Genomic DNA, 26876 nt, shown 5'->3' with positions numbered 1-26876 from the left:
AGTGTGAAGGTGTTTATTTGCCAGATACTTGGATGACACAATGATGGTTTTTCAGCACTTTATAGAGGGGACTGAAATTTTAATTAGGCTGGGTAAGAGCAGTAAAGCATGATGCCTCTTTCTGTGCTGTAAAAGCAGGTATGTGAGAAAGCACAACTCTCTTCCCTTCATTCCCCTTGCCTTGTGTTGAATGTGTAACATAAGTGTTTGTGTATGGGAGACTAAATAGTTTGTAACTTACAGCTGTAAAATAGACTCTGTGCAGCCTACAGTCTGCCTCACATCAGAGCTGGTGGTTTTCCAGGTGCTGGCAGCCCTATTCTTGGCTGTTACCGAGCTGTGGGAAGACCCCAGCAGCCACATTTGGCAGAGACCTGTGTTGGTTGAATTATGAATTGCATTCAAAGAAGGAGGTAAAAGTCCATGTTGCTATTTCCTTGTTTCTAATTTAGATTTAGTTTAGCTTGCTAGGGCTTGGTGCTGCAACTATACTGAGAGTCAGTGGTGAAGGGGTCAGTGCTTGTAGTGTGAGACCACACTGCGATGGTGAAGAGACCTGACCAAAATGGGATCTGTTTACTGCTCCATTAGGTCCTGGACATTGATACTAAATTGTCATATGACATAGGTAGGTGCCTTCTCAGCACAAGATTGTTATTCACCTCCCCAAATTTTTCCTCTGCTCTTATACTGCATTTTATCTGCTCTCCCAGATTCTCTGCTTTTCTTAATTTTCATCCATGTACAAATAATGACTCGGCAGTTGCTGACAGGGTCCTCGGCATCTTGACCAGGTGTACATTGAGATCTTGTCTGGTTTGACAGCAAGAGAAGAAAGTAGGAAAGTAGGAGCAGTCCTTGTAAGTGGGAGTGCAGAAGAGAGATCTCACCCAACCTTCCTCTCACCTGGTCCTTCAGAAAGCATCAGGCTCCTTTGTCCTCCACTGAGGACAAGGGTTTGAACAGCCACACTGCAGAACATCAGTGGGAACTTATGAGTTAGTACAAGAGGAATCAAATTCACATTATGCGAGGGGAGGTTTAGATTGGAAATTAGGAAAAACTTCTTCACGGAAAGGGTTGTCAGGCATTGGAACAGACTGCCTAGGGAAGTGGTGGAGTCACCATACCTGGAGGGATTTAAAAGATGTGTAGGTGTGGTGCTTAGGGACATGGTTTAGTGGTGAACCTGGCAGTGTTAGTGGTTGGACTTGATGATCTTGGAGGTCTTTTCCAACCTTTATGATTCTGTGATCCTCTCATGTAGCAGTGTGAGTGGTCGGGTGCTGAAAGCTCTGGGAATAGTACAGCAGCTTCTCTGCTGCCCTAGAAATAGACCTGGAGGAGTATGAATCCTCTTGGACAGCAGGGTCCTCCTGTGGGGATGGAGGTGGATGACCAGCCCCATGAATTTCTGCCTCTCATATAGAGAGATTGCGCTCATTATGTTTCTGATGACAGTGTATGCAGTGTGTGTATTCTGTGACACTTGACAATGTGGAGGGTGCAGTATAAGAGGTGTGTGGGAGAGCTGGTTTTTGCCTAAAACTGATAAGCTTGGTGGCTGGTCAGGCTGCTTCATGCTACCATCTTTCTCTATATGTTGTCTCCTTCAAATGGCTTGTCCGCTGTTCTGTAAGGCCTTCAGAAGAAGGATTACAGCTTAGTCCAAAAATGATGTTTGGCATTGGCCTTGATGCAGCCTTTAAATGCTGCTGTTATCCAAATAATAAATATTGCAAAATATGAGGTACCTGATGGGAGCCTATGAGAAAGACAGAAAGAAGAGACTATTTGCAAGAGCATGTAGTGACAAGACAAGGGAGAATAGCTTTAAACTAAAAGAGGGCAGGTTTAGATTAGATGCTGGAAAGAAATTCTGTACTGTGAGGGTGGTGAGGTTGCCCAGAGAAGCTGTGGATGCCCCATCCTGGCAGTGTTCAAGGCCAGGTTGGATGAGGCTCTGAGCAGCCTGGTCTAGTGGAAAGTGTCCCTGCCCATGGCAAGAGGCTAGAACTACATGATCTCTAAGGTCCTTTCCAACCCAGGCCATTCTATGATTCTATGATCTCTTATTTATTTTCACTGCACTAGGCAATGGAGAGGCAAAGCAGAGTGTCTGATAGTAAACCTTGTGGTCAATCTGGTACCTCCTTTTCATGCAGTAGGAACAGGCAGCTCACTGCTTTCCCCATAGGTGCCAAAAGCAGAGAGTGCAGATGTGTCTGCTGAGAGGCTGAAAACAACACTCTGCTTAGAGATGCCTGAGCTTGCTGTAATTGAGCTGGTTTAGGTGTGGGAAGTGCTTGAGTTCTGTTAACTGGCACAGCTCCGGGCTAATGCAGCTCAACTGGATCCAGTTCCAGAGCCAGCTTGTCTGCGGATGCTTCAGGTATCCCTGCAGAACTGATTCTCTCACTCCTGCTTCAGAGTTCCCAGGAGCTGAAGTGTCTGTGTATTTGAGGCAGCATAGATGTACTCCTAGGCTTGGAGGTGCCTTCCTCCTTGACAGGGTAAATTATAACAGCTTTTCACATTACTCAAACACTATTTAAAATAAGAATCCTAGACCAAATGGCAGCATGGGTCAGTATGAGCATGTATACCTACTACAAGTCTGAGCAGCTAGTGGTCGTCTTGCTCCCTGTAAAGTCCTGGCATACATATGGTTTGTATCCTTGCAGCAAACAGAGATGGACATGGGTGAAGAGAGAACTAGCAAGTTCTCTGCCTGATGAAGGTTCCTCTGCTACCGTTAGGTTTGGTGGCATGACTACAAACTGTCCTGCAGCACAGTGCTGTGTGCTGCAGCTGTGTACTTACCCTGTGTACACACAGTACCCCCACCTGAGAGCTGAGTCATTGAGGGTGGTGATGGTACACCAGGTCTTGTTTGGATATCAGGTGGTGTGAGAGAACTGTTGGGATTTCCAACAGCTTTGAACTTGCAGCACCTTGCAATCCATGCCTATAGTAGAAAGTGGTTCTAGTGGTTAGTTCAGATACCATGGCTGAGATTTTTGTGTGCTGACTTAAATTCTTCCTGTTGTTCTGTGGGAACATAGCTAAGCAATCCTCAAATCCCCTGGAAATCCCCTGTTACTGTAGTGCTTGTAGTACCTGAGCTAAGCCCTGAACTCTGACATCTCCAAGTCATTGAGGGAGAAGAGGATGATTACAAGGAGAGACTCAGGCTTGAGTATAGATCTTGCCGTGCCTCTGCAATCCCCAGCCAAGCCGTGCTGTGCTCTGGCTTGGCCTCAATCCCACTGTGCAGAAGGAACACAGTGCCTGTCTCTGCAGCCTCTTTTTATCATCATGCAGACAAGTTCCTCAGACTCCTTGTGTTCCGCAGGGTCCATACAGCACATTGCACTTTGCAGCAGGGAAGTGCATCAGCCAGGGTGATGGTTTAAAGGAGGCAGAGGAAAACACAGTTTTAGGCCAGGTTAGGCCATCCTTTTAATGAGCACATGGAGACTGTGTGTACCTTTCTGGTCCTGTCCTAGGAAGTAGCAGTGCAGAATTTTCCATAGCCACTGCCCCAATAGGGAGCTGTGTGTGTCGATTCAGGCAATTGAGACATAAATCAACATTGAGAGAAGGAGGAATCATGTTTATACTGCTTGGTATTTAGAAGAGGACCAATGATGTCTGTGATTTATGCATTAGAAAAGACTGAGAGGATTCAAATTAATGTGACAATGGCAGTGAGACATAGAAAGCTGGTGCTCCACTCTCCACAAAAGAGTGGGGGAGAAACAAGATTACTTTTGTAGCATGCAAAAATCCTGTAGAGAGACAGAATATGGTGTTTACCCATTACATGCTATGTGGGCAACTACTCATGTGCTACAGTGCTCTTGTGCTGGGCCCTGTACAATGCCCTGGTGATTAGCTGACATGGAGAAGAGCTGTGTCTAGAACACAGACCCTTCCTCAGAGAGGACAGAGTAGCAAAGACAGCGTCATTTCTCTTGCTTCCTGAAGACTTTTACAAGCTGGATCACATGCCTGCTGTCAGTGGTGCTGGGCAGAGGCAGGAAAGGAGAGAGAGGTGTGGATATGCCTCTCTCTAGCCTGTGTAGCTTTTACATAGCTTTGCAGAGAGATGACAGCATTCAGTCTTGGTGTAACAGGGTCACAGCTAAACATCAGAGTCTGTTTGCATGAAGGGAAGACCCATAAATAACCTTGTCCTTCTCGAAGGAAAAGGTCAAGTAGAGCCCACTACTACAGGAATCTGGACAGAGAAATACTGTGGTATGTTGTAGCGACGTGTTTCAGTAGCACATGAAAGCTACAAGTCTGTTCTGTTTTTTGATAGTGTAGCAAGGATCAGCTTTCTCCATGTAGAAGGAAAAGAGGTATCTGTTGTCCACTTTGTGCAGGTTCAGGAACTGAGATGAAGATCAATTCAGTGATTCTCTCAGAGGAACTCTGTGGCTTGAGCTGGAACTTGAATCCAGATCTTAACCTAGCAAGAGCGCGTTCCAGTGAGCAGGTCTGCAAATCTTCTCAGTGTCCTGTCCCTAAAGACAGGTTCTTTCATTTCTCAGTACATCTCTTTGGGCTAGCTCTTTGCAGATACAAAGGCTATATTTCTATCTTTGATAATTAAAGAAAAGTTGCTTTGGCATTTCTTGTCTTTTTTTGTGGTATAGCACCAAGATCCAGTGTGGTATCTGCCAACTGAGAGACTGCAGAGAAAGTCTGGATCACGCAGACTATCCCTGTTGTGCAAGCAGTGAAACAAGTGCCCTCCTTTTGGAAGCTAAATTCTTACCTTTTGTGATTTGTGGGTGATTCTGAGCTCTTTGTCCCTTTGTCTTTGGGGACTTCTATGAGTATGTGTTCTTGTGCAGGTTCTTTGGCATCTAGTAACATGGAAGTGCAGGACACAATTTTTTCCATACTCGGGAAACTTAAGGGTTCATTTACAGATACTTTCTCCCCTTTCAAGTGTTGTTTGTCTCTTGTAAAACGTGTAAAAACTTCCTAATTGAATCAAAACTCCTATCTGTCTTGCAGGTTGCTTGAAATCAGGCAGCAGTTCAAAAGTTTGGAGTAGGGAAGAAAAAAAGACAGGCAGATGGAGTCTTGCTTAAACTTCCTTCATTTTGAATACATCTGGCTTTAAAAAGAGCCTGTGTTTTCACTTCTTGGGCCAGAATTCTTTCACTGCAAAGTAAAGCATTGCTGTTATAAACCACCTGAGCTATTTATCTGAGGAGCACCTGAATCAGAAATGAATGTTAATCCAGTAATAACAGATAATTAAGCAGTTATAATGGGGTTTTTAATCTCTCTTCTCCAGATGTAGTTTTGCTTTTTGCCTTCATTGGCAAGATTATAATGGAGCACAGAGGGCTTCTAATCCAATCAAAATTCCTTTATGGATTGGAGTATTTGTTGTGCTTTCACATTCAAGTAGTGGTTACACCACAAGATTAGCTGCATTCACAGGGTTGCCATCTTGTTACTAAATTCAGTGTAAGGCAGAAGAAAGGTGATTCCAGGGCAGTTTATCACCGCAATGGTCCGTGAACATCCGTGTGTGGCAGGACTGGCTCTGTGGAGATGTCAAACCAGCTCCCAGCCAGGTGCCAGCAGGAGTCCACAAAATTAGCATCCAGGTCCTTCCAGTCCTGACTTGGCCCCTAAACACAAACAGGTCAGTGAGACCGTGAGTGGCAAAAAGCAGTGACAGCTGATCTCAGGCTGCGTTTTCATGAAGGTCTGGAAAATGCCCCTTCCCTCTTCAGTGGCTCTGCTTGAGGTGCCTCATTTGCATGCACAGCACAGCATGGTTCCCTTTGCCAGGGAGCCCAGTAGTTGTTCAACAAGGAAGTTCAGGCTTGGCTCTGCTTGACTTGGAGCAGAGCAGGTACTGATTGTTCCCTGAGCATCTCAAGTTGTTTACTGCAGCATGTCTGAAGTGTGGCTTTCCATTATTGTGTGCAGTGGGGAGTTTGTGGCTGGGAGGATACAAACGTACCCTGTATCTCTGTGCTGCACATCCGTTTAAGAATCACTCACAGTTTTAAGGGACCAGGCTTTGCTTTTGATTCAGAGGACACCATGCAGTTTTCTGGTGCTTCAGAGCTGACTTTATGTGAGCTCAAACTGATCTGCCTCAAGTCTCGGCTTCAAATTATGATTTCTGTTTGGCAGTAGGATGCTGACAAGTGTTGGTTTGCCTGACTACCTTCCTGCTATCTACTTTCTAATGTCATCCTCTGGGAGGTGAAATGAGGGACTCTATGCACAAACCTTATTGGGTCAATAGATGCAATTCAAGGAAATACTTGCAATTCAAGGAAATACTCTTCAGCAGACAGTGACTGTCACTGTATAACAATAAATGAACAATGATGATATCAAGGTCTTGACGCCCATCTTGTTTTAAGATTTGCTGGGAACTACCCATCCATGCTGCAGTCCTCCTCACGTGCTGAGACTGTGACACTGATCATAGCACAGCATCTGTTCTGTAGATTTTATATAAGCCAGTTTAAATCAGTTTTAAACTGGAAAGATTATTCAAATGCATGTATTTGTGCTGTCTTGGAAATGTTCTTAAGGTAGGTAAAGTTTTCATATTTCTGCCCTAGTGGGTACAGCTGGTCTGCAGGCACAACTTGTCTTCTGCTTCTCGTATTTACTCCTGCTAAGACAGGTTTTGTAATCACAAGGATTGAAATTAACCTTCTTAACACCTTAAGTGTCAGTAAACCTGGCTGAAAAGGACACAGAGTTCTTTCTGTTACAGGTTTTATATAGATTTCAGGTAAAAATATTTAATGTCACTTTCCTGTTCTAGATTATCTTTTTTAAGTGGAGCCAAGCACAGGGTTCTCCTTATTCATAAAAATAAATTGTTTAACTAGCCAGATGTAGATATTCTGGCTGTATGCAATACCGGTGTCCCCAAATTTGTTACAGAGCACTTTAGTGTATTTCCATCTTGCCGAGTAAAATTATCCCTTGCATTTAGTCATCCAAAATCAGACATACTGTCACGACAAAAACAGTAAAAACTCCAGCATTATCTTGTAATAGAACTAAATTAAAAACTCAGGCTAGGAAAGACAGAGAAGTGGGATGATTTTCTGTATTAATAGCTATTTCATTGTCTACCAGACTTTACGTGAGAGAGGCAGCTCTTCTACCTAAGCTTTGATGCTTAGGAACAAAAAAAATATTCCTTGAGATGATTTTGGGAATGAATCCTATGGAAATCAGGTTTTTGTGTTTGATACTTTGTCAAGTGCAATTAAGAGAGTGCAAAAAAGTAATTTAGGAAATTTCCTGCTTGAAATTAGAGCTTTCAAGTAAAAGTCTTACCTAAAGGAATTCAGTCCATGCAGAAAGCAGCAGAAGCAGGACTCTGTGACTGCTGTGTGGCCTTAGAGGGTTGGATGAGTATGTGGTGCTGGAGAGCTGTACAGCCTTTCTTTTCTTTATCAGACTGAGGGTTCACCTGCAACTCCTTGTGCACCGGCATCAAAGCCCTTCTGGGGGAACCCTGACTACTCCACAAGTTTAGTGTGGTAGTTAAATTAGTGTCTGGTGCCCAGGACCAGTTTGTTTTCCTTGTTTAGGTTTCCTTTTGCAGTCCTTGAGGGCAGTACTTGCTTCGGGGCAGGTATCTTCTAAGCCTTACTGATGTCATGTTGAAGCAGTGTTTCCACAGAAGCCGAGATCCTCTGTGAGGTGGCATTTGCCCTTTCTGTATCTGCACTGATGTTGCAGTGGGTTGGTCTCCACTGAGTGCATAGCCTGTCTAGCCCAGGCTTTTTTCACTTTCTCTTTCTTTTGATTTATCCCAAAGACCATTAAAAGGAGGAGGAGGTTTATGTGAGGGACCCTGAACCACTTTGTGAAGGAATATTAACTATCTGCACTGGTGTATGGGAAAGCATCTGTATTTTAATGCCTCCTTTTTAGATATAATGAAAAGAATTAGCAGAGGACAACACAAAAAGAAGTGTAGCTAGTCCTTTTTCTTTTTTTTTTTCCCCTTGGCCAGACAAAGCTCTCTGAGTGTTCTCTCATCTGAGTGCTTGGCCACAACAATTTCTGTTTTCTCCGAGTCACATGCTAACCTAGCTTTGAAAAGTCTTATTGTTCACATCAGCTGTCACAACCAAAACAGTTCTGTCCCTGAGAAGAATAGAGACCCCATTAGCACACTGAGGGGTTTTTTGCCAGCTGTTTGGTGTTTTTCTCACTTTGTATCATTGTTTCCGTTGGGAATACTGGGAATCGTCTATACTGCATACAGCTATGTCATGTAAAGATACCACATCTGCCTTGAAATCCTTCAGGTATTGGGCTTATATTCAGACACTGGTATTGGCCAGCAGCATGGATAACTTTGCTCTACTGAACCTGTGCTGTGACTACTGCCAGCAACTGGGCAATAGAACAAGATACAAAATGCCTGGTGTTGCTATTTGTGCTACATACACAAATGTTGGTTTCATTTGTTCAGTTGGTTTGAACAGAATAAAACAACAACCTATTCCTCTGTCTGCAGTTTAGATAATGGAAGAGTATTTCTGAGTTTGAGTCTTTCTGTGAACAGCTGAAATGGTGAGCTAAGGATTGGCTGGGACAAATTGCACAGTGAATGTGAGCAAAGGCTTGTTTGATGAAGCATGGCTTTGATGAGATCAGCGTGCTTAGTAAGCTTCATAAAGCTGGCTTGTTCTTTTATGGGATTGCTTGCTTCTGTGGCAGTCCTTAAGTCTTCTGCTAATGTGCAGGAGCCAGTTGTTACCTGGCAGCATCCACCTTTAGCTCCTGATCACTTCCAGGAGCATCCTGGTATGCACATGATTGGCCAGAACTGGTGGTACCTCAGAGCCAGAACACAGCTTTCTCTCTCCTCAGATCTTCTTGTCAGCAAAGTGTTCTTTTCTGGTTGAGTTTCTTAACTTCCTTGGTCAAAAGGTTGTTACTCATATATAAAATGAGTGTGTTCTATGGGATCTCAGACTTGATAACTTTCTGCAATTCTCAGGCAAAGAAGAAGGGCATAGCTCTGATTTTGCTGGGCTGAAATAGAAGATACCTTACTCCATTTAGAGCTTGCTAACACAGGACCTTTCTTAGGGTTAGGGTGAAGCTGGTCTGCTGATCTCTACACAGCTTCAGTGCCTTGAGATTAAAGCTACAGGTGGCTGTTTCTCTGTGTAAAAGACTTGGTGGCACCGTTCTGATGTCCCATTCCCTGAATGGCCAGAGGCAGCCCATGTAACAGACACAGGCTTCTGACCTTGGTGCTTGCTTACCTGCTGCTGGTATTTATTCCAGATGGCATGTATGAAGAAATTCTGTTCTTCCTATTTGTATTTACAGGCACTTATGCTTGGATTTCCTAAGGATGCTGCAGCCTCAAAGACTTATGGATATTGACAAAATGGGGGGGGGGGGGGGAAGGGGAATTTCAGCTTGATATAACATTTCACTCTATTGCTATAAATTTATGCAACCTCAGCTCTTCAGCACATCACTCATGTGTGTAGAGCACCAAATGTCAGGAACATGATCCAACAAAACATACATATGACTATTTGTTGAGTTTAAGTGAAAGACTTTAGCCCTTTGATGGCTTGTGCTCATTGCCATAGGTTTAGACCCGAAAATTGGTTAAGGATTCTGAAATTGCAGGTGTAAAGCTGAGAGTTTGACAAGACAAGGCTTGCAAAAGGCATGTTTGGCAGGGTGGGGGTGTGTGCATGTAGATAGCCAAACAATACTAGAAGACACATTTTTTAACTATTTCTCTGGGGTATCTTATTTATTTAGCAACCCTTAAACAATGGTATGGTATGTCATGATCTTTGGGGGTGGGGGGGCATCTTGAATGTAGGACAATGAAGGTGTCTCTGTTGTTCTGACAGCACTTTGAACAATTTACAAAACACATTTAAAGCAGCAATATGAAGATTTCCTCAGTGTTAGAAGACCTAAGCCTGTCTTTTAGATACAGGGGAGTTCAGGCTCAGTGTGGGTCATCAGCGAAATGTTGCAAGCACAAGAAGCCACTGACAAGCTTTGAAGGCTCAGTGGCACTTCTGTATCTAATGTTACTACATTACTACAGTGTAATTCAGTAACCTCTGAAATATGCTCAACGCCTTGAGGCTGAGCTTTACAGTAACATTTACTCCTGACAAGAACACGGGTGTTGGCACTGTCTCAGTGTTTTCCTTATTCCCACTGCTAAACCCAACAAGATAGGCTACACTAAAATAGGATTCATTATTTGTGTTCTTGTTAACCACTTGTAAAATATAAAGCGATTACCCTGCTAGATGAAGTGTCTGTGCTTTCAGGAATATCAAATGCCTGCAGAGTAAACTCGGGACAGCTGCCATGAACAACAGCAGGCTCTTCTAGAGGTAACGTGGTACTTCACTGTTCTCTGGTAGATGAATTAATGGTTTGCTGCTTTGCACCAACACTTGTGCTCCCACACTTCCTATGAGGTTCTGCCAGTTCTCCTATGGGAAGCTAAGGTATAGTCACCCTTGCTTTTGATACAGACATCACTGTGTTGTGACTGGAAATTAAGATTTGTAGTGAGGTCAGGCTTTCCAGGGTTGAACTGCCTCTTGTTTAAGTCAAGCCTATCACTTCTAAACGGTGTTTAAGATAAGACAACTGCAAATGCATTTTTACAGGTAGATCATAAATTACCAGATATTACTTGGGTTTGAGTTGTTGTTCTTGCTATTGGTTTCTTACCTTGAATGTTACTGTGTACTCTCGGGGCAAGTAGCAGAGGGGCCTTACAAATGGCACTGCTCTGACTGCTGCTGCTGACCTCTGGTTTTCCCTTCAGACAGTGGTGTAGGGAATTTTAATGGAAAGGCTCACCTCAGCATGAATGGAGACTGAATGGGAATATTTGTCTGGATGTGGAGGCTGTAGCAGGGGGACACGGTGGGGAAGGAGTGCTCTTGAGCAGCCTGTGTTAGCAGCACCCAGCCGAGCAGGTCAGCGGGATTTTGGCACATTTGCAAGCTACCCACAATCCAGAGACAAAAAACACAGGACAAGCCTGGGATCACAAAGTTTGAGGTTGTTTTCACTCCCTCTCTTCCCTCCTCTATTTCCTTCTCCTCTGCCTTTTTGCTCACTTTTATGACTTATTGCTTTTTCTCACTTGCACATTTGTTATGTGTTGTTGCTCTTGCACATTTCACAAGCTCTTTTCTTGATTATGCTTTTTATTTTTATTCCTCTTTTCCTGCTCGTGCCTTTTTTTTTTTTTTTTAAATTTCATCCCTTGGTTGTCCTTTTCTTTCCCTTTTTTCTTTGCACTTGTTCTCCTTTCCTTCTCTCTACTGACTTTTGCTACAGCTACAGACCTCACTCAGGAAAACCTTGTAGGATTCATGCCAGGTCAGTTATAATAATCCTGGATATATCCCAGGATAATGACCAAAACCGGTAACAAACAGTTCTCAGAGGCTGCCACAGATTTGATAGAGGAACAATTCAAACAACATTTGCCTTTTTCCCAATGCTGACTTCAAGAATCCAGTGGAAATGTGAAGGAAAGAGAGTGGTATCACTGTCCAGCTACAATACCAATATAATACCATATCCAGAGATGCTGTGATACAGTATTTGCTCTAAGATATGCAGGAACCCACAGCACTTGCAGAATGGATATATGTACAAACAGGAAACTTGTTTCTTTCCAAGTGTTGCTTATCTTCAGATTATCTGGGGAGGTGGTTCCCACGGCTACCGGAAACAGCAAGGAATTGATTATAAATGTAAGATTACAGGGTGGAAGACAACCCATTATTTATAAAGCTGGCTGAGAGCAGAGCCAACAGCATTCAGTGGTGAGAGGGAGGCTGCAGGGGTGGAGTCTGCTGAGTTTTGACGCTGCAAACACAAAAACAAAGCTTGTGGCTGATAGATTCGTTTTTATTATTATAGAACAGATGAACTAAAATAAGCCAACAATATAATTTTATGCCAACAGCCATCTTTCTAGCACAGGCGGTGACTGACTCAATGCACCCTTCTCCCCCCCTCCCCAGGCCTCTGTTCAATGGAAAGCAAAAGGTGGTGGCTCTGGCACACGGCTTTTGGACTGCAGTGATCTTACTCCTGTTACCTGTACAGGTGTGCCTGGGAAAAGAAGAGCCGGGGGAGCAGAGGAAAGAGTATATATACTGTAGGAGCAATAAGCAGAAAGGCTTGTGGATCCTCTTGCACGTTGACATGTTGTGACCACATAGATGGGCCAACTGGAGAATCGTGCCCGCTGTCAACACGTAGCAAGCCCCTAGTTGCTACTCTAGTCAAGCCAGGAGTTTCTTCCCATTCCAAGCTAACAAAGGGCAAGATGCACTCAATGGGGGAGCTTTTGGCAGGGTTAAGAGGCAGTCTATGTAAAACCAAACCAAAAAACCACCCCCACCCCCCAAAAAAAACCCCAAACAAACCTGCATTTTAAGCCACTTCCAAGTAAAAGTTATTTCTTATAGTATAATAGATATTTTTAAATGGCAGGACCACCAGCCTAGAAAGACCAAAGGGCTTGCACTCAAGACCAAAGAAAGAAAAACAAAAAACCAACCAACCAAAAAAAAAAACCCAACCAAAAAATTCAAGAGTGGCCCCACTCTCAAGCTTGGCTCTTCTCTAAAAACAGCACTCATCTTCCATCTGAATAGGTAAAAGGAGGAGTGGACAGAAAATAAAATAAAATTGGTGCAACTTCTCGCCAGCTGGCGCATTAACCCAAAGCTCCGTACAGTCCTGTACGACTGCGCGTCCTGTGGTGGCAGCATCATTGCTTTCAGCTTTCATCGCTGTATATGTCTGTATGTATATCTGAACATATACATACACATACACACAGAATAGATAATATTGTTTTTAATGTTAGTTTTGATCCTGTAGGAGGGCTCATCTCTCTTTCACATGGTTCTGTGCTCCTGCGCTGTTGCTGCTCCCATTGCCGCTCCCATTACTGCTGCTCCCGCTGCTGCTGCAGAGGACCTCTGTGAGGTCATCCATGATGGTGGTTTCTTTAGGGTCCACGAGGTTGAACTCCCTGATGAATAGGATAAAGTGTGTGTAGAGTGTGTTTAAATGTCCGTGCAGCTCCAGTGCCAAAGTCTCCTTAAAGTGTGAGGAGTAGATATGGGCCAGCACATGGAACAGGTACTTGCAGATCTTCTTCACTAGGGACTCGAATGAGTTTGGGAATTCCTTGCCTGAAAGGAAGATGGAGAAACACCATGATAGCACCAGCTGCTTAACATCAGCCCCTCAGCAGCATTTGGGTGGGCTGACCTGTGGGTAACAGCAACTAGCCCACCATATACAGCAGACAACTAGAGGGTCCTCTATCATCCTATCGTCTTTCTTTTTAGAGGAATTCAGGGGAAGAATCTAAGGAGGTATTAAGCATTTTCATTTGAAGTTAAATTTTAAACCCCAAGGGTTCAAAGATTATGAAGCAAGTATAATTTTTCTCTAAAACCACTACATTTTTGTTACTGGCTGAAAAAATAATGAGAGATTCTTCTAGGTCCTTATCTAGTTTGTCCAGGAGTAGCAAATTTTTCCCCAGGAAATCAATACGCAGATCCTGAAATGGAAGCCAAGGTACATGGGCCTTGGTAGTGTGCAGCTGTTTGGCTGATTTTACGTAATGACTTCCCTCATTTCATTGCTGAAACTCTATTGAATGGGAAAGAAATGGAAGGAAATACTGGGTGCCTTCTATCAGGCATCTCTATCTAGGCAGCTGAAACTGTGCTTGCCTAGAGCAAGTGTTGGAGTACTGGGCCTGCACGGTAACTACTTTAGTAACACTGAAAGTGAAACTGAGGCAAACAAAAAAGCAACACCTGCCATCCTGTGATGCACAGTACAAAATCTATTACTGCTCTAAAGTGCCCCTTGACCTCACAGACAATCACTTGCAAGAAATGCCCTCGCTGCCCTTGGGAATATTAAAAAAACCAGAAAGACAACTGCAGCTGGCTTACTAGGCACAGTCTCACTAGACACTGCCTTTTTCCAGATCAGGCTGCTTGTAAGCAAAGGCTGCTAGCTTAGTATTTTCTATATTGTAATGTCTTAGTTTCCCAATTACCTGTTCAAGTGGCTCAAGAAGCCAGCTGCTTTTAGTCCTGATTTAGGCCAACCAAAAATAACTTCAGGTTTCTATTTTCTTCCCCTTAAACAAAGGCATTGCATGTAGCAATCTTGATAGACTACAAATTTGAGTTAAAATTACTTTCCTATTGCTTTTCAGCTCTTAAAAATCACATTGTTATTTAATCTTTGTAAGGGAAAGGAGACTGCAAACTCTCTGAGAGACAAGGCCTTAGAACCTTCGGCAAAGAAGGCAAGCCACATTCCTGGCAATCCAGTTTATTTCCCCCTTAATGTATTGAGGCTCTAATGGAAACAGCAAACTAGAACTCTGTCAGCAGGCTGTATTGAACACACACATGCTGACTGTTTTCAGAATTTTATCCTCTCTGAACACAGGCTAGAAGATCTCAACATGCTTGAAGGGAAACATGTACTGATGATGAAACAGAAGCCAAGGGGACAGGTGTGTGAGACTTTAAGCCCAGTTCATGCACCAACAGCACAAGTCTTTTTTACTGCAAGAATGAACCAAACTTAAAATCTCCCTTAAAGAAACCAAAAGAAACACACAAAGAAAACAACAACAACAAAATCATCACACAAACAAGTGAGAAAGCCCTCTTGTTGTAATACATATGCTGAATGCCAACTTTCGCTTTCCTTACGGCCTCCACAGAGAGCCCCAGGAAGCGGACATACCGTATTTTGTTGGGAAGACGTCCTCGTCTGTCACTAGTTTCTGCACCGAACTCATGACGAAGTCAACGTACTGAGGAGCAGTGCACTTGATCTTCTTTCCCCGCTCATCATACCAGTAGTACTGTCTGCGGAGAGAATGGACAGTGTTACCGCATCACACTCTGGCTCCTCAGCTCCACTCCTCTAAGAGGTCAGTGTCTAAATAACATAAAACAACAGCTGCAACATTACCAAAACACATCACAGCTGCTGCAGAACAGATTCACTTCTTTTCTAGATCAAAGACCTTGAATTTCTGTTGGCCAATTTTGTTTCTCCCTATGGGAGTGCAGGTGGCAGTACCAAGCACAGAAAGTCTGCTGACAAGTCTCCAAGGAGAGGAGCTTTGCTGAGGCAGCAATAATTCACTATCCATGACAGGCTGAGGGTTTAGATACAGCCAGTATAACTGTACAGGAAAGCATTATATAACTATTTTTAAAAGGGCAAGAACATTGCACAGTGATAAACTGGTGAACTTCTGATGCTTAACATCACAGAACATAAATTAGTCTTGCAGTGCAGTATTATTAAACGGTCAGATGGTGGCTCCAAAACACTGGCTTTTCCAACCTGGTGCTCCCAAGGACCAGCAGCGATTTTAAGTGCTTCAATTCCTGTTCCAAGATCCAGTTTGGGGAAAGTTTTCAGGACCCTTCTGCACATCCCTACCAGCATGCCCTTGAACTCTGCTCCTTTCCTTACAGTTACGCCAAACAACTGAATATACATTTGATTCTGTCACCAGTGAATATTCCTGTTGGATATTACAGAAGAGCAGACATTAGCATATTGCCTGGCCTTTCAAAAGCAACCATAATTCAATCAGTTAGCCATAATCATCTTGATTAACTGCAGCCATCCCTCACCTGATGGAGAATCTGAAGACTATAAAATAACTGAAGGTTTGTTCCCTTTTCTATGAAGTCATAGTAATTAAAGTATCTCTAACTGTTACCAGGAGCAGATATCCACTCGATTAGGCAGACAGTGAGAAATGTTTTACAGATAAGGAATTTAGCAAAACACTTTTTAATTGGTATTTTCTTGCCTATGTCACACTAGATGTGTCTTGAGTCCCAGTTTATGAACTCTTTCTTCAAACAGCCTAAGCTTCAGGTACAGTCCTATAGGGCTGATAAGAAATCCATTGCATTGGTCTTCTCAGAACATGAGTGGAGTTTGCTGACTGCAAGCAAGAATGGAAGTGGTTTGAGCATGAGAAAGAACTTGGCTAGAAAGATATCACACCCAACACGAGCCTATAAAGCCAGGGCACTACTTTCTGCCTGTCTGTTCAGCTCCAGCTCTGCTGCTGCTGGCTAATGATCTGTGATCTAACATTTCTCACACAAATCACTGAATAAGGCTCTTTATATCCCTAGACAAAATATTACTTCAGTGTGACGTTTAGCCACCCTAGGCCTAACAGGACTAGGCTGCAATGAACTTGAAGGATCTATATGTGCCACCTGGGAAGTGACGTTTTATGTGTACTGACCAGCAGAACTGTCCTGAGGCAACTAAAGAAAAATGTTAATGGCAACTAAAAAGTTTTCATTTAGAATGTGTTTTCATTGCCCTAAAAGATTCTTTAGGGACCTGAGGGTGGTGAGGTGAAGACACTAATAATGCTGTTCATGCCAAAAGCCATATTAAAATAAGAGGAAGCTGCAGAAATAAGTAGATAGTTCAAGTTAAGAGAGGAAAAGCAACTGAAAACTGCTTCTGCAGACACTTAAGAAGTTTTAGAATTTTTCTTTCAGCTCATTTTCAGTATGTGGTGCTTGGTCACTGTCATTTACTAGAAAGAGCAAGGACTGACTGCAAAATTGCATAAAAAGGTGAGAAAGTGGGTGAAAACAGCAGGAGTCAAAAGCTCTTTTTAGAGCTATGTCAGGCATCAAAACTGGCATTTGAGCCCTTAGGCATAGACTGTGTTTCTTTTTCATCACTGCTTACTTCCTTTGTACAATCCAGATATAAGGAATTACACAATGTACTGCACCAACACACAAGCCACCTCATTTGTCTAGTCTTGCAATAAGTTCAAGTGAGACAGTCCTAGGCAACTCAGCCTTATTTCAGGTCTTAAGACAGTTCTTGTTGCCAAGAGCAGAAGCAGGCTGGACTGTCTGTACCTCAGCAATTCTCTCATACTGCAGAAGCCCTCAACTGCAAGACAGAAAGCCAAGTTTAGAGTTGCCCTTAGGCGCAAAAATGAGTTTTGATAATTAGATCTTAGTCAAAAGAAACAGTTTGGCAACTGTACAAGTTCACTTACATGAAAATATAAGTGAATAAATCTGCTCTAACATCCCACTGAATATTCTTTTTGCCTTTCCTTGAAAATTAGGCTGATTATGCAAAATAGGAATTTAAAAGAAGTATCATTAAAACTAAGGAGATAACTACAAGGATTGTCCTGTTGACTAGAATCATGTGTCTTCCTCATGTTTCTGGTGCTGTGAACAGACTTCACAGGTCTTAGGGGAAGAGAGGAGCCCCTGACATGCCCTGAACATCTCGCACCTGGTACGCTGCAGTTATCTCCATTAACAAGATAGGAAGCAGGCGGGGGCGAGGAAGGGCTCAACTGGGCACAGAAGCCTAATTGCATTCCAATACTGGCAGTGTGACAGCACAGTCCCATATTAGGGAATGGATGGGAAGCAGAAAGGACAAGAGGATGAGACTTAAAGGCACTTTTTTCAAGAAGTGGTCACATGATGCAGATTTTGATTATTTTATTTCCCATATAATTTCTGGCAGATTTAAACTTCCCCAGTACGGAGAGCACAAGGAATTTGCAGCTCTGTTCTAAATTCCAGGGGAAAATGACTATGGGTTTAACAGAGAAAAGCCTATGATGCAAATAATAAAGTATAACACATATGAATTAACAATGCTGCATCTTAATACATGTACGTATTTTATCCCTTTTCCTCTAAAACATTCTGTGCTTGTGTTGATAACATAGAAACCAAGGCAGAATAGAAGTTACATTGGTATATAAGAAGAAAAGCTTCTGGAAGGAGGGAAAAGCAAATACTGTGGAGATTAGGTTGCCAGGAAAGGAAGAGGAGACAGTCCTGGTACAAATACCAAAAAACGGGCTATGTAGAAAGCCGAGGGCAGGAATATAGTGCTTGTCAGCAGCTGGAATAGATTTGATGGTTTGATAGGGGCTAAACAACATTTTGGATGGGGGGAAAGAGAAAGGAGCCATCATGTAAAACCATACAGCTGGGGAAATTTAAATATAAGACAAAGCAAAACTTGCAAGTTTAAGATTTCTAAAAGGAACTACCCTCCATATGCAGAGATACTAAGGGCAAGGTAGCAATGAGAAAGGAGACTAAGATTAGGAAAAAAAAGTTATCAATTAAGGGATTTCAGTGGACCAAAATGACACCTTGAAAGGAGGGCTGCTAGAAGTTTGCATCCATCCTTGATGCCTCAGGAGTTTTGTAGTCTTGGCCTTATGAACAGCACTTATATTGGCTCTTAGGTTTGGTACACTCACTGCAGCACTTGAACAAGTTTTGCTCCAATGTCAGCTACAAAACCAGTTTACAGCTCATGGTGCTTAAAAGCTGCTTTGTGTAATAATAAGCTATAAAGCATAATAAATCTAAATAGTAAATACTGTGTTAAAAATACAGTACCTGCTTTACAAGTGATAATCATATTAATAAGCAAAATTAAGTAATTCCCAAAGTTACATTCATGCCAACCTCATCAAATTTTGAGGATAACTGGGCACTATGGTGTTTCTCTTGGCATTATCCCACCTTGCCAGTAAAGGCTTCCATCTGTTCTATACTGAGACTAAGTTTTGGTCAGATGTCTGCAGAAATTCTCCTCCTCACTGTGTGCAGATGGCTGTGCTATCTCACATATCTGACAGAGGGTTGAAAGCTGCATCTGTCTGCAGTTTGTCAGTTGGCTGGAGCTTCTCTGAGATATTAAATCCTTACCTCAAATATTTAGCTGCAACCAGTGTTTCTAGTGCCAGCAAATACTTTAAATGTAGGACTGGGTATCTGCAGTGCATTTGAATGTAAAGTAACTTGACAACCAACCTGTTCTCAATAGTTACTTCTCAACCTTAAATACAAAAAGCCTTCCTTAAGTGTGACCAGAATGGTGTGATCCAAAACACGTCTTCAGGAACTGGACAGGGAAAACATAAAAGTGGAACAGAATGCAGACCTTCATACAGAACTACCTACAAAATCAGCACAGGAAAAAAATGGCAAGCTGCACCCTTATTCCAAGGTACTGTAATTCTGTGGCCATCTTAGGTAGCTAGATGCCATTTTATTCCAAGGGACCCGAACAAACAGATCATGGCCACAGAAGGTTTAACTCTGGAGTGTCTGTCGGGTTAACCAGTAACAGACACTGACGTTTAGGTGGCACTCTTTACATACTGGAGACAGGTCAGAGGCACAATGAACCAGAGCAACTCGTGTTTCTACAACAGAACAAGCACATCCTTACCTTACTGCATTAGGTTAAGATTTTTAATTAAAAAAGAAGAAAGGGGTGGGGAAGCACTGTCATACTCATAACTGGATATGAACAAATGAGCATCTATGAGGCAGTTCTCCATGTTCCATTTTAGGCATATCTCTTCCAAAAGGGAAGAGCTAGGAAAGGCAGAACATAAAGATGAGGATTTTGAGAACACAATTATGAACAGGGCCCTCAAAGCTGAACTGTACTGAGGTGTGTAGCTTGGTGATCTCACCTTGGTGGTTTTTTTCATAGACCCACACACCTGAGAGGAGAAACCAATATGCAGCCTACAGCTTGCAAACATGAATCAGCCACCTGCCCCAAGCGCAGGAAGATACTGCAATTGTTATGATTTAGCTACACACAAACCGTTTCAAGTGCTTTGCCCAAATGTAGACATGCTTCCTGTTATTCCCACAATTTTTCAGTTTTCCAAAACAAAGGACAGGAACATTCTGCTACCATTCCTCACCATTAAAAATACAGACTACAGCTGGAGCCGCCTACAGGCACTTCCTCTCTTTATTCTGCAGCACAAACTGCTTACAGAGAACCGTTTAAGAGCAGAATGGAGTGAAACTAATGTAGGTTCCCTATCACCACCTCCTTTTAACCACTATTTCCCACCAGCCAAGTGGATAAACAGTTAAATTCAGTCCTTTGAACAGCCAGTGCTACAACAGGAATTTAAACATGAGAAAGCTTGGGAGCAAGAGTTAACAAAACACTCATCTTACTGATCACCATTTCTTATTTAGAGACATTCTGTCTCCTTTTGATAAAATCTGGGTCCAGCAGAGATTTATTACTTTCTGTTCCAGCTTGCTTTCAAAGTCCCTAGCATGGCCTTTAATTCTCTACTGACAGTTATCGTTCCAACTTTTACATGCAAAAATATCCGCAGTACACTTTGCATTCTTCAGAGTGCTCTCAAAGAAAGCCCCTGATATTAATTTCAAGTATACAAGATAGACCAGTGAATTAAGTGAGGATTTCTTTCTAAGAACTATGTAATGATTGTCAGAGATACAATATAGTTCTGGTTCTGTTGCCTACATTCCCTGAGATATTTGATTGATGTACTATAACATTAACTGCTCAGTCTTCTGTTTTAAAATCCATCTCAATTAAATTAACCCCAGGAAATGCAAGAGGAGGGAAGAAAAGGACTATCAACACGTGTTGGGGGAAAAAAACCCCACAACACAACAGGCTTATTCATACTCGACTGGATCTCATATTCCATCATGTTGGACTGTGCTCATCAAGAGCAGGAGTTCATGCTAACTTTTTCTTATGTTCACATTGTACAGTAAAACTATAAAGCTTTCTTTCATAACAGATAGCTAGTCAACGTTAAAAAAAGTCTACTAAATTCTACAGGTGGAAAAGTGCCAACGCAAAACGTTTTCCTTACTCTTTGCAAAGTTGCCACTTGTGTTCTCTGTGCCCAGGGGCTCGGGCAGAAAGACGGTGGCTTACAGTCAGGCTAGAGATTATCTGTCAGCAGCCTGGTGCTCCGTCAGCATTCCAGCTATCAAAAGCACCCTCTGAGGTTTTCACAATTCACTTATCCTCCCCGGCCTCCTATGGAATCCCAGCACTGTTACCAGGACAGACAGTTCTGCCTTGTCCTTGTTGAGGAATACATTCAGTGCAGGTAGCTCGGGGTGCAGCTGCAGATTGAGCTCTGGGTGGTGGGAGCCCCAGGCAAGGGGCTGTGAATTGCCGACCCTTTGCATAATAAAGGGCACAGAGACCTGTGGCGGACACTCGGAGATACAGCAGGAGCTGATGACTCTGCTAAAGACCCCAGATTTTATCGTGCATAGACTGTGAGGGTATAAAAGCACAGGGTTTCCTTTGTTCTGAGTCCCTTCTCAGAGGCAGCAACTCGGGCTGTTATTTTGTTATTTAGCTACTGCACCAACATTTAATTGTTTTAAGGATCAGGACGTCTCAGACTCTGCTATGAGAAACCTGGGGTCGAGCCGGTAAGGAAACCTGGTCTGATAGTGTGAGTGTGGGGTGTGTAGCTGCGAAGGGGCCTCAGTCCCAGCTCAGGTGGTGTAAGAGTGACTGCCAGAGCGGCTCCTGGATGGGCAGACAGGAAAGTTTCCTTAACACCCTTGTTCCCCTCTCCCTCAAGCACACACATGGTAATTTGCCTCTCTGATCTGACCTTATAAAACCAGCTCAGACCACTCAAAGATTCTCATCCTTCTAGTCCTCCACAAAAACACATTTCCACCGCACTTCACTGCTGAGGGGAGAGAAGATGATGCACAGCTGACACATTCTCACCAAGTACAGACCTGCTGTAAAACACTTGCCCAATGCCATTCAATACCAATATCCTCCCCCAGGCAACTCTGAAGACATGGAAACCTTGTAATTGTAAATATTGACTTACGTATTGCACACTGCCATGGTCTGACATGACTCTCCTGTACAGAATTCTGAGATTGTACTATACTGTAAGTTGATGTGATGAAAGAAAGTTGTTGCTGAAAAATAAACAAAGGAAATAAATTCAGAAGTAAAATACTTTCAAACACTGATTATCCTCCAGACAATTATTTAAAGAGCAAGTGAAGTGACCTCAGTCTTGAGCTTGCATATGAATTCAAACATGATTTAGCTAAATGAGCCTAATGATGAACTGCAAAACAAAGAGGTACATAGAATGAAAGCTCTTGTTTGTATTTAAGATGAAAGCACCATGATGCATCAGCTCTTATTACTCACAAAGCAGTAAGACTGGAAAGTGTCTCCATCATCGGCCTCACCTTTACAGTAGGATACTCTACTAGGAGCTGAAGGCAAACAAATTGCTATGTTCTTTTGAAGTCAGACTCAGTATATAGTGGTTATAAAAAGCATTAATAGTTCTCACAATATATCCCCTTGTGAAAAGAACCAGCATGAAAACTAGTACACATCTACTTTTTAAAAATCTCCTGAGATAATTTAACATCTTAGTACTTCTCACAGGGCACCTCACTTTTTCTTAACGAGTCTCTATCGACTTTCCTAACATGCAGTTTAAAGTAGTTTCTTGCTACTACCACCTACTGTTGAAAACGTAAACAAGAGTGGGCCATAGCTGCAGGTGAGGACTGGCAGTGGAAGCACTGGGAAGTACAGTAAATCAGGACTGAGATGCACAGATACAGCGTTCAGTCACAGTGGTCAGTCGTGTGTCTAAGTTTCAGCCTGTCTACTGTTTAAATCCACAGTAATTCCACCAAAGCTTGAAAGGACTGGGGAGAAATCCAACCAAAAGACTTGCTTTACATACAAGTGTTTAGAAACTAACATGTTTACAATGCTTTTGGAAGGCCAGTAGCTTGAGTTAGAAACATGCAGAAGCAGCCAGTTTAGCAAACACTCAATGAGAATCTTGATGGTCCTCCAAAGAACATCCAAAACTTTAATGCCCTCAGTGCCACAGTGAGGGAGGTGGAAGGAGGAAACGATCAAGGCTTCCATGCTGCTGAGCACAGCTGGGTTGTACCTGAGACAACTTAATTACTATTCAGGGTATAATGACATGCATTACACAGTCACCATAAATAGTCATTGAGAGTCCCTCTAAGCACTGAAAACAGCAAAAAGGGTGAATGAATGCCTTCTCGAGCATGGACAGCAATCTATGAATGCAATACTCACTGTTGCTGGCAAGCCACTCGTTGAGGTCTATTTCTCGTGGTAACATCACTAGTTCCTTAAATTCGAAGTCAGTAATTCTGGATTTTGTGTATTCTGGCTCTAGGTAAAGTTTCTTCTCTTCTGGTGCTGGCTTTTTACCATTTGGCTTTCCCTTGGACTTCCTGCAAAAGATTAAAAAAGAGAGCAGCAAGGTTACCTTTACTGTTGAACAGCTACAGAAACCTGAAAGCAGCAGTTATCCAAACTCCTGTATTTGGTTTTACACCGTTCCTCCTGCATTCCCTCCCCTTAGCTCTTTTTTTTTTCAAATCAAAACGAGATAATTTCTTTAAAAGTGTATTTGAGCTCAGACCCTTTTTTCAAGTACCGTGAAAGTTTTAATGGCTCCAAGAAACTTGAGACTGAGCTGCTCCATTCTCCATTGCCCTTTTGCCAGTTTAGGTTGCAAACCACTGGGAGAGTGACAGTCTCTCTTTATGTGGACAGTGGTGACAGCAGAACTACTGTTCTGAAGGAGCTACTCTAATGTGACTACCAACAACCTGCTGTGCCCTACAGTTAGCAGTCATCTGTAAAACAGGAGTCTGAGGGACAGCAAAAGCAGGCTGCTGCAAGATAGCTGGAAAAGCTGGTGCAGCTCATTCAAAGCTACAGCATTCCTTGCTCTCCAGCCCTATGTTCTCTGAGATACCAGAAGCCTTCTTGAAGTGAGCATCTGTGACTTCAGCTGGAAGCAGTGATAACTACAAACACACCTGTTTTCTCAACTCCTGGGAGACCTGAGACAGAAAGAACCAAGTCTGTGTTTTTCTGAAAATCCTTTAAAATCCAATGCATTATGAAATGACCTTCCATTTGGATTTATAAAAGCAGACAAACAATAATTCCATAAAATGCATTTATCTCCACGGTATATTGAGATTTTTCATCTCCCATTTGTAAAGTGTTTGCTGTAATAACCGGAGTCTTCTCTCACTCTGTTTTTAACATCTTCAAGCTAGACTCTCAACCTGACCCATATTCCTGGACCAAGGAATGGACCTGGACCTCAGTCCTGGACCAGCAGGACCTCAGAGGAAGGACAGCAGGTCAAGCACTCTGGTCTTCTAGGCTATGTGGTCGAACACCCATGTGTTCTACAGTTTAAAAATCCCTAAGCAGAGACAGAAGATCTATTTAATGGTGAGGGACAAGTGTAAGGCAACACAGGCTGTGCACTATCATGTGAATACAAGGAGGAGATGCCAGGACATGGTTAACGTCAGGCTTTTTCGGTTAAAGTGTTTTTTAAGGACTGGTAAAGCCAAGCCAAGACCACCTTTGGAGACAACTGCATTAAGTTTGCTGTCAAAACTCATCTAGATCCTATCCAAAGGAAATCAACCTCACATTCTGGGTCTTAACACACTTTAAATAATCTTCCAACTGTGTGTTCCTGTCTGAGGTACACGCAGGCTTGACTTTTGCTGATCTGATCTGTTAATTAAACCCATCTTCAGAGAGACTCATCGTCCACATCATCCACACCACAGAAGGGAGAGACTGAGATGTGCCTTTCACGGGAAAGCAATGCCATAACTTGGGTCACCAGCACTGCCACTGTTTACTATCTTGAACTTGTATTGAGTCTTGACATACTTGTCTCCAACCAGTAAACTGAGAGTAGAGGGACTTCTGGATTTTGGAAAGGCCATCATCAAGGAAAAACTAAGGAAAGCTTAGTGACAGCAGCACAATATACAGTTACACTGTCACGATACATTTACACAGATGTTCAGAAAGCACCGCAGGTCTCTGTCAGGAAACAGATGGTCACACTTTCTTTCCTTATGTTAATGACAAACGTGGGTTTCATGGTTAGAGAGAAGATGCCTATGGCATAAAACATCTTTTTAAAGAATACAAATTCAGGATGAAAATAAACTAAATCCAGTATTGCTGAAGAGAAATTCAGTACTCAACTCCTCCTGCACATCTCCTTTTTCCACAGCAGTGCATTCCAATTCAAGTGGAGCCTGCAAGATTTGTCACTTACGTTTATTTAGTGAAGTAACCTGGACTAATTCTCACAGCTGCTCTACAGAGGGATATTTTAAGACATGTGAAGCCAGTTGTTCCTCAGCACAAAGCTCTTAACACAGAAGGGATGCTCAGTTAGATAACAGTTCCTGATTGTCAGCTAACTATTCCCATCTTCAAACACTTGCATTTGCTACATTTAGTGGTTTTTGGGTTTGGTTTGGGGGGATGGGATTCAGGCATTCAAGGATAATTTCATTTTAAAGAAAATTATAGTTCCAGTAACAGTCATGCAGAAAATACCTTCAACTTCAGAGACTGGTTTGACAAACCACATTAACCACACTCAGGGAAAAAAGTTATCAGTGAGAAGTAGTTTGGATAGAGTTTCTGTCTTTGCTGTAGTTCAGGATAATTAAACCAAGGGCCCCAGGTTAGGGCTGTGCCACATCAGCTATGAACAGTCTTCTGAGAGGAGATGGAGGAGGGAAGAGAGAGACAAAGAGGTCAAAGACAGTCTGTCATAGCCAGGCTGGGGAGGGAAACCACAGAAGGAAGTAAGACACTGGAGGCTGAGGCAAGCCTTCCATCACATAGGAATGAGTGGTGTGTGCCTCACCCTCACTTCAACATCTTCTCCTCATTTCATGAGAATAAACAAAAATTCAACACTAAACACGTTCACAAGTTTGCTACTGCAAACAACCATACATTATTCCTTTACAGAAACCAAAACCTCACATTTCCACACAAATGTTAATTCTCTGTTAGATTAGTACATGCAGCCACTTCGTGTCTTTTCAATAAAATTATGTCTTTCCACAATTGCCTTGTACTGGAACTGGAGTACTTTAAACAGAAGCTTCCTGAAGAATCCCATGCTCTGCCCCTTTCCAAAGCTTTGGTTTGGTTTAAAAAGAACCTGACCCACGGGTATCATCACTGAACCTGCAAAATGCCCATAATCACTGCTATCAAAGAGTTTATTCACACCACAGAAACCTGCATATCACATCACCATGTGCAGAACAAACTTGTTAACCCTTTGCAGCTGCTGAGAGCTAAAGCAAGACCACAGAAATTGTTTACACCAGCAGATTTTTGTGTTCTCCATGCAGTGCAGCTGGGACACTACATGGCACGAATACTGTAAGTAAAAACTAAAAAAAACCCCTCCAGCCTTAAAAACGTCATTTTGAACTGGATCGTGCACACCCCCTCAATTAAGCAGAACTTAGTTTATATTGATTTACTCAAATTAGTTGAGTCATATTCACTCTAGGCTGTAAAGCTGTGGGTTTAGTTTCAAAACTATCAGTACCAGCCCACACTTAAAGCACTTCTTTTACAAACTTACAAAGCTGAGGCGTACAGCAGTACAAAAAAACCTGGTTTAGAAACACAATTACACATGATTAAGAATCAATAAATAATAGTTCCAATTCTAGATGAATCAAAGCTCACACATTCACAGTTACCAGAATTACCAAATAGTGTAAACTTTAGGAGTTGGCTTCCTCTCCCTCTACTCACCCCTAAGTTCACTGTTTTTTCAAAGACTTGTAAGAAAATACCAGCTGGAATCAACTCCAAAGGCACAAAGTAAAGCATTATTTCCTTTGTTGTGAGCATTCAAGATGCCTTCCTTAATTTTTCATTTTATGTTTAAAGTACACAAATATGAAAAATGTTGAAGTGTCCAGAACGACAGTTCTGTTCAGGAAACACCAAAATCCATCACCTGTAGATGCTTGTTTATGGGAAAACATAACTAA

General features: G+C 42.5%; 1 protein-coding gene across 4 annotated transcripts in view; it reads right to left on the bottom strand.

Moving 5' to 3' along the window:
- Positions 1–11934: 11934 nt before the first annotated feature.
- Positions 11935–26876, bottom strand: part of MOB2 (MOB kinase activator 2) — a 113565-nt gene continuing 98623 nt past the window's right edge. For all 4 annotated transcript variants that reach the window (XM_027651243.1, XM_027651241.1, XM_027651242.1 and 1 more), the window contains exons 2-5: positions 23083–23243; positions 21824–21917; positions 14848–14972; positions 11935–13256 (exon numbers count right to left, since the gene is read on the bottom strand). In XM_027651243.1, the coding sequence (XP_027507044.1) occupies positions 12946–13256; positions 14848–14972; positions 21824–21917; positions 23083–23243 (691 nt within the window). In that variant the 3' untranslated portion in view covers positions 11935–12945. The remainder of the gene's footprint in view (positions 13257–14847; positions 14973–21823; positions 21918–23082; positions 23244–26876) is intronic.

The sequence above is a fragment of the Corapipo altera genome, unplaced genomic scaffold, assembly GCF_003945725.1.
Source record: "Corapipo altera isolate COAL_440 unplaced genomic scaffold, ASM394572v1 78, whole genome shotgun sequence".
Lineage (NCBI taxonomy): Eukaryota > Metazoa > Chordata > Aves > Passeriformes > Pipridae > Corapipo > Corapipo altera.
This window is presented reverse-complemented; position numbering and strand designations above follow the sequence as displayed.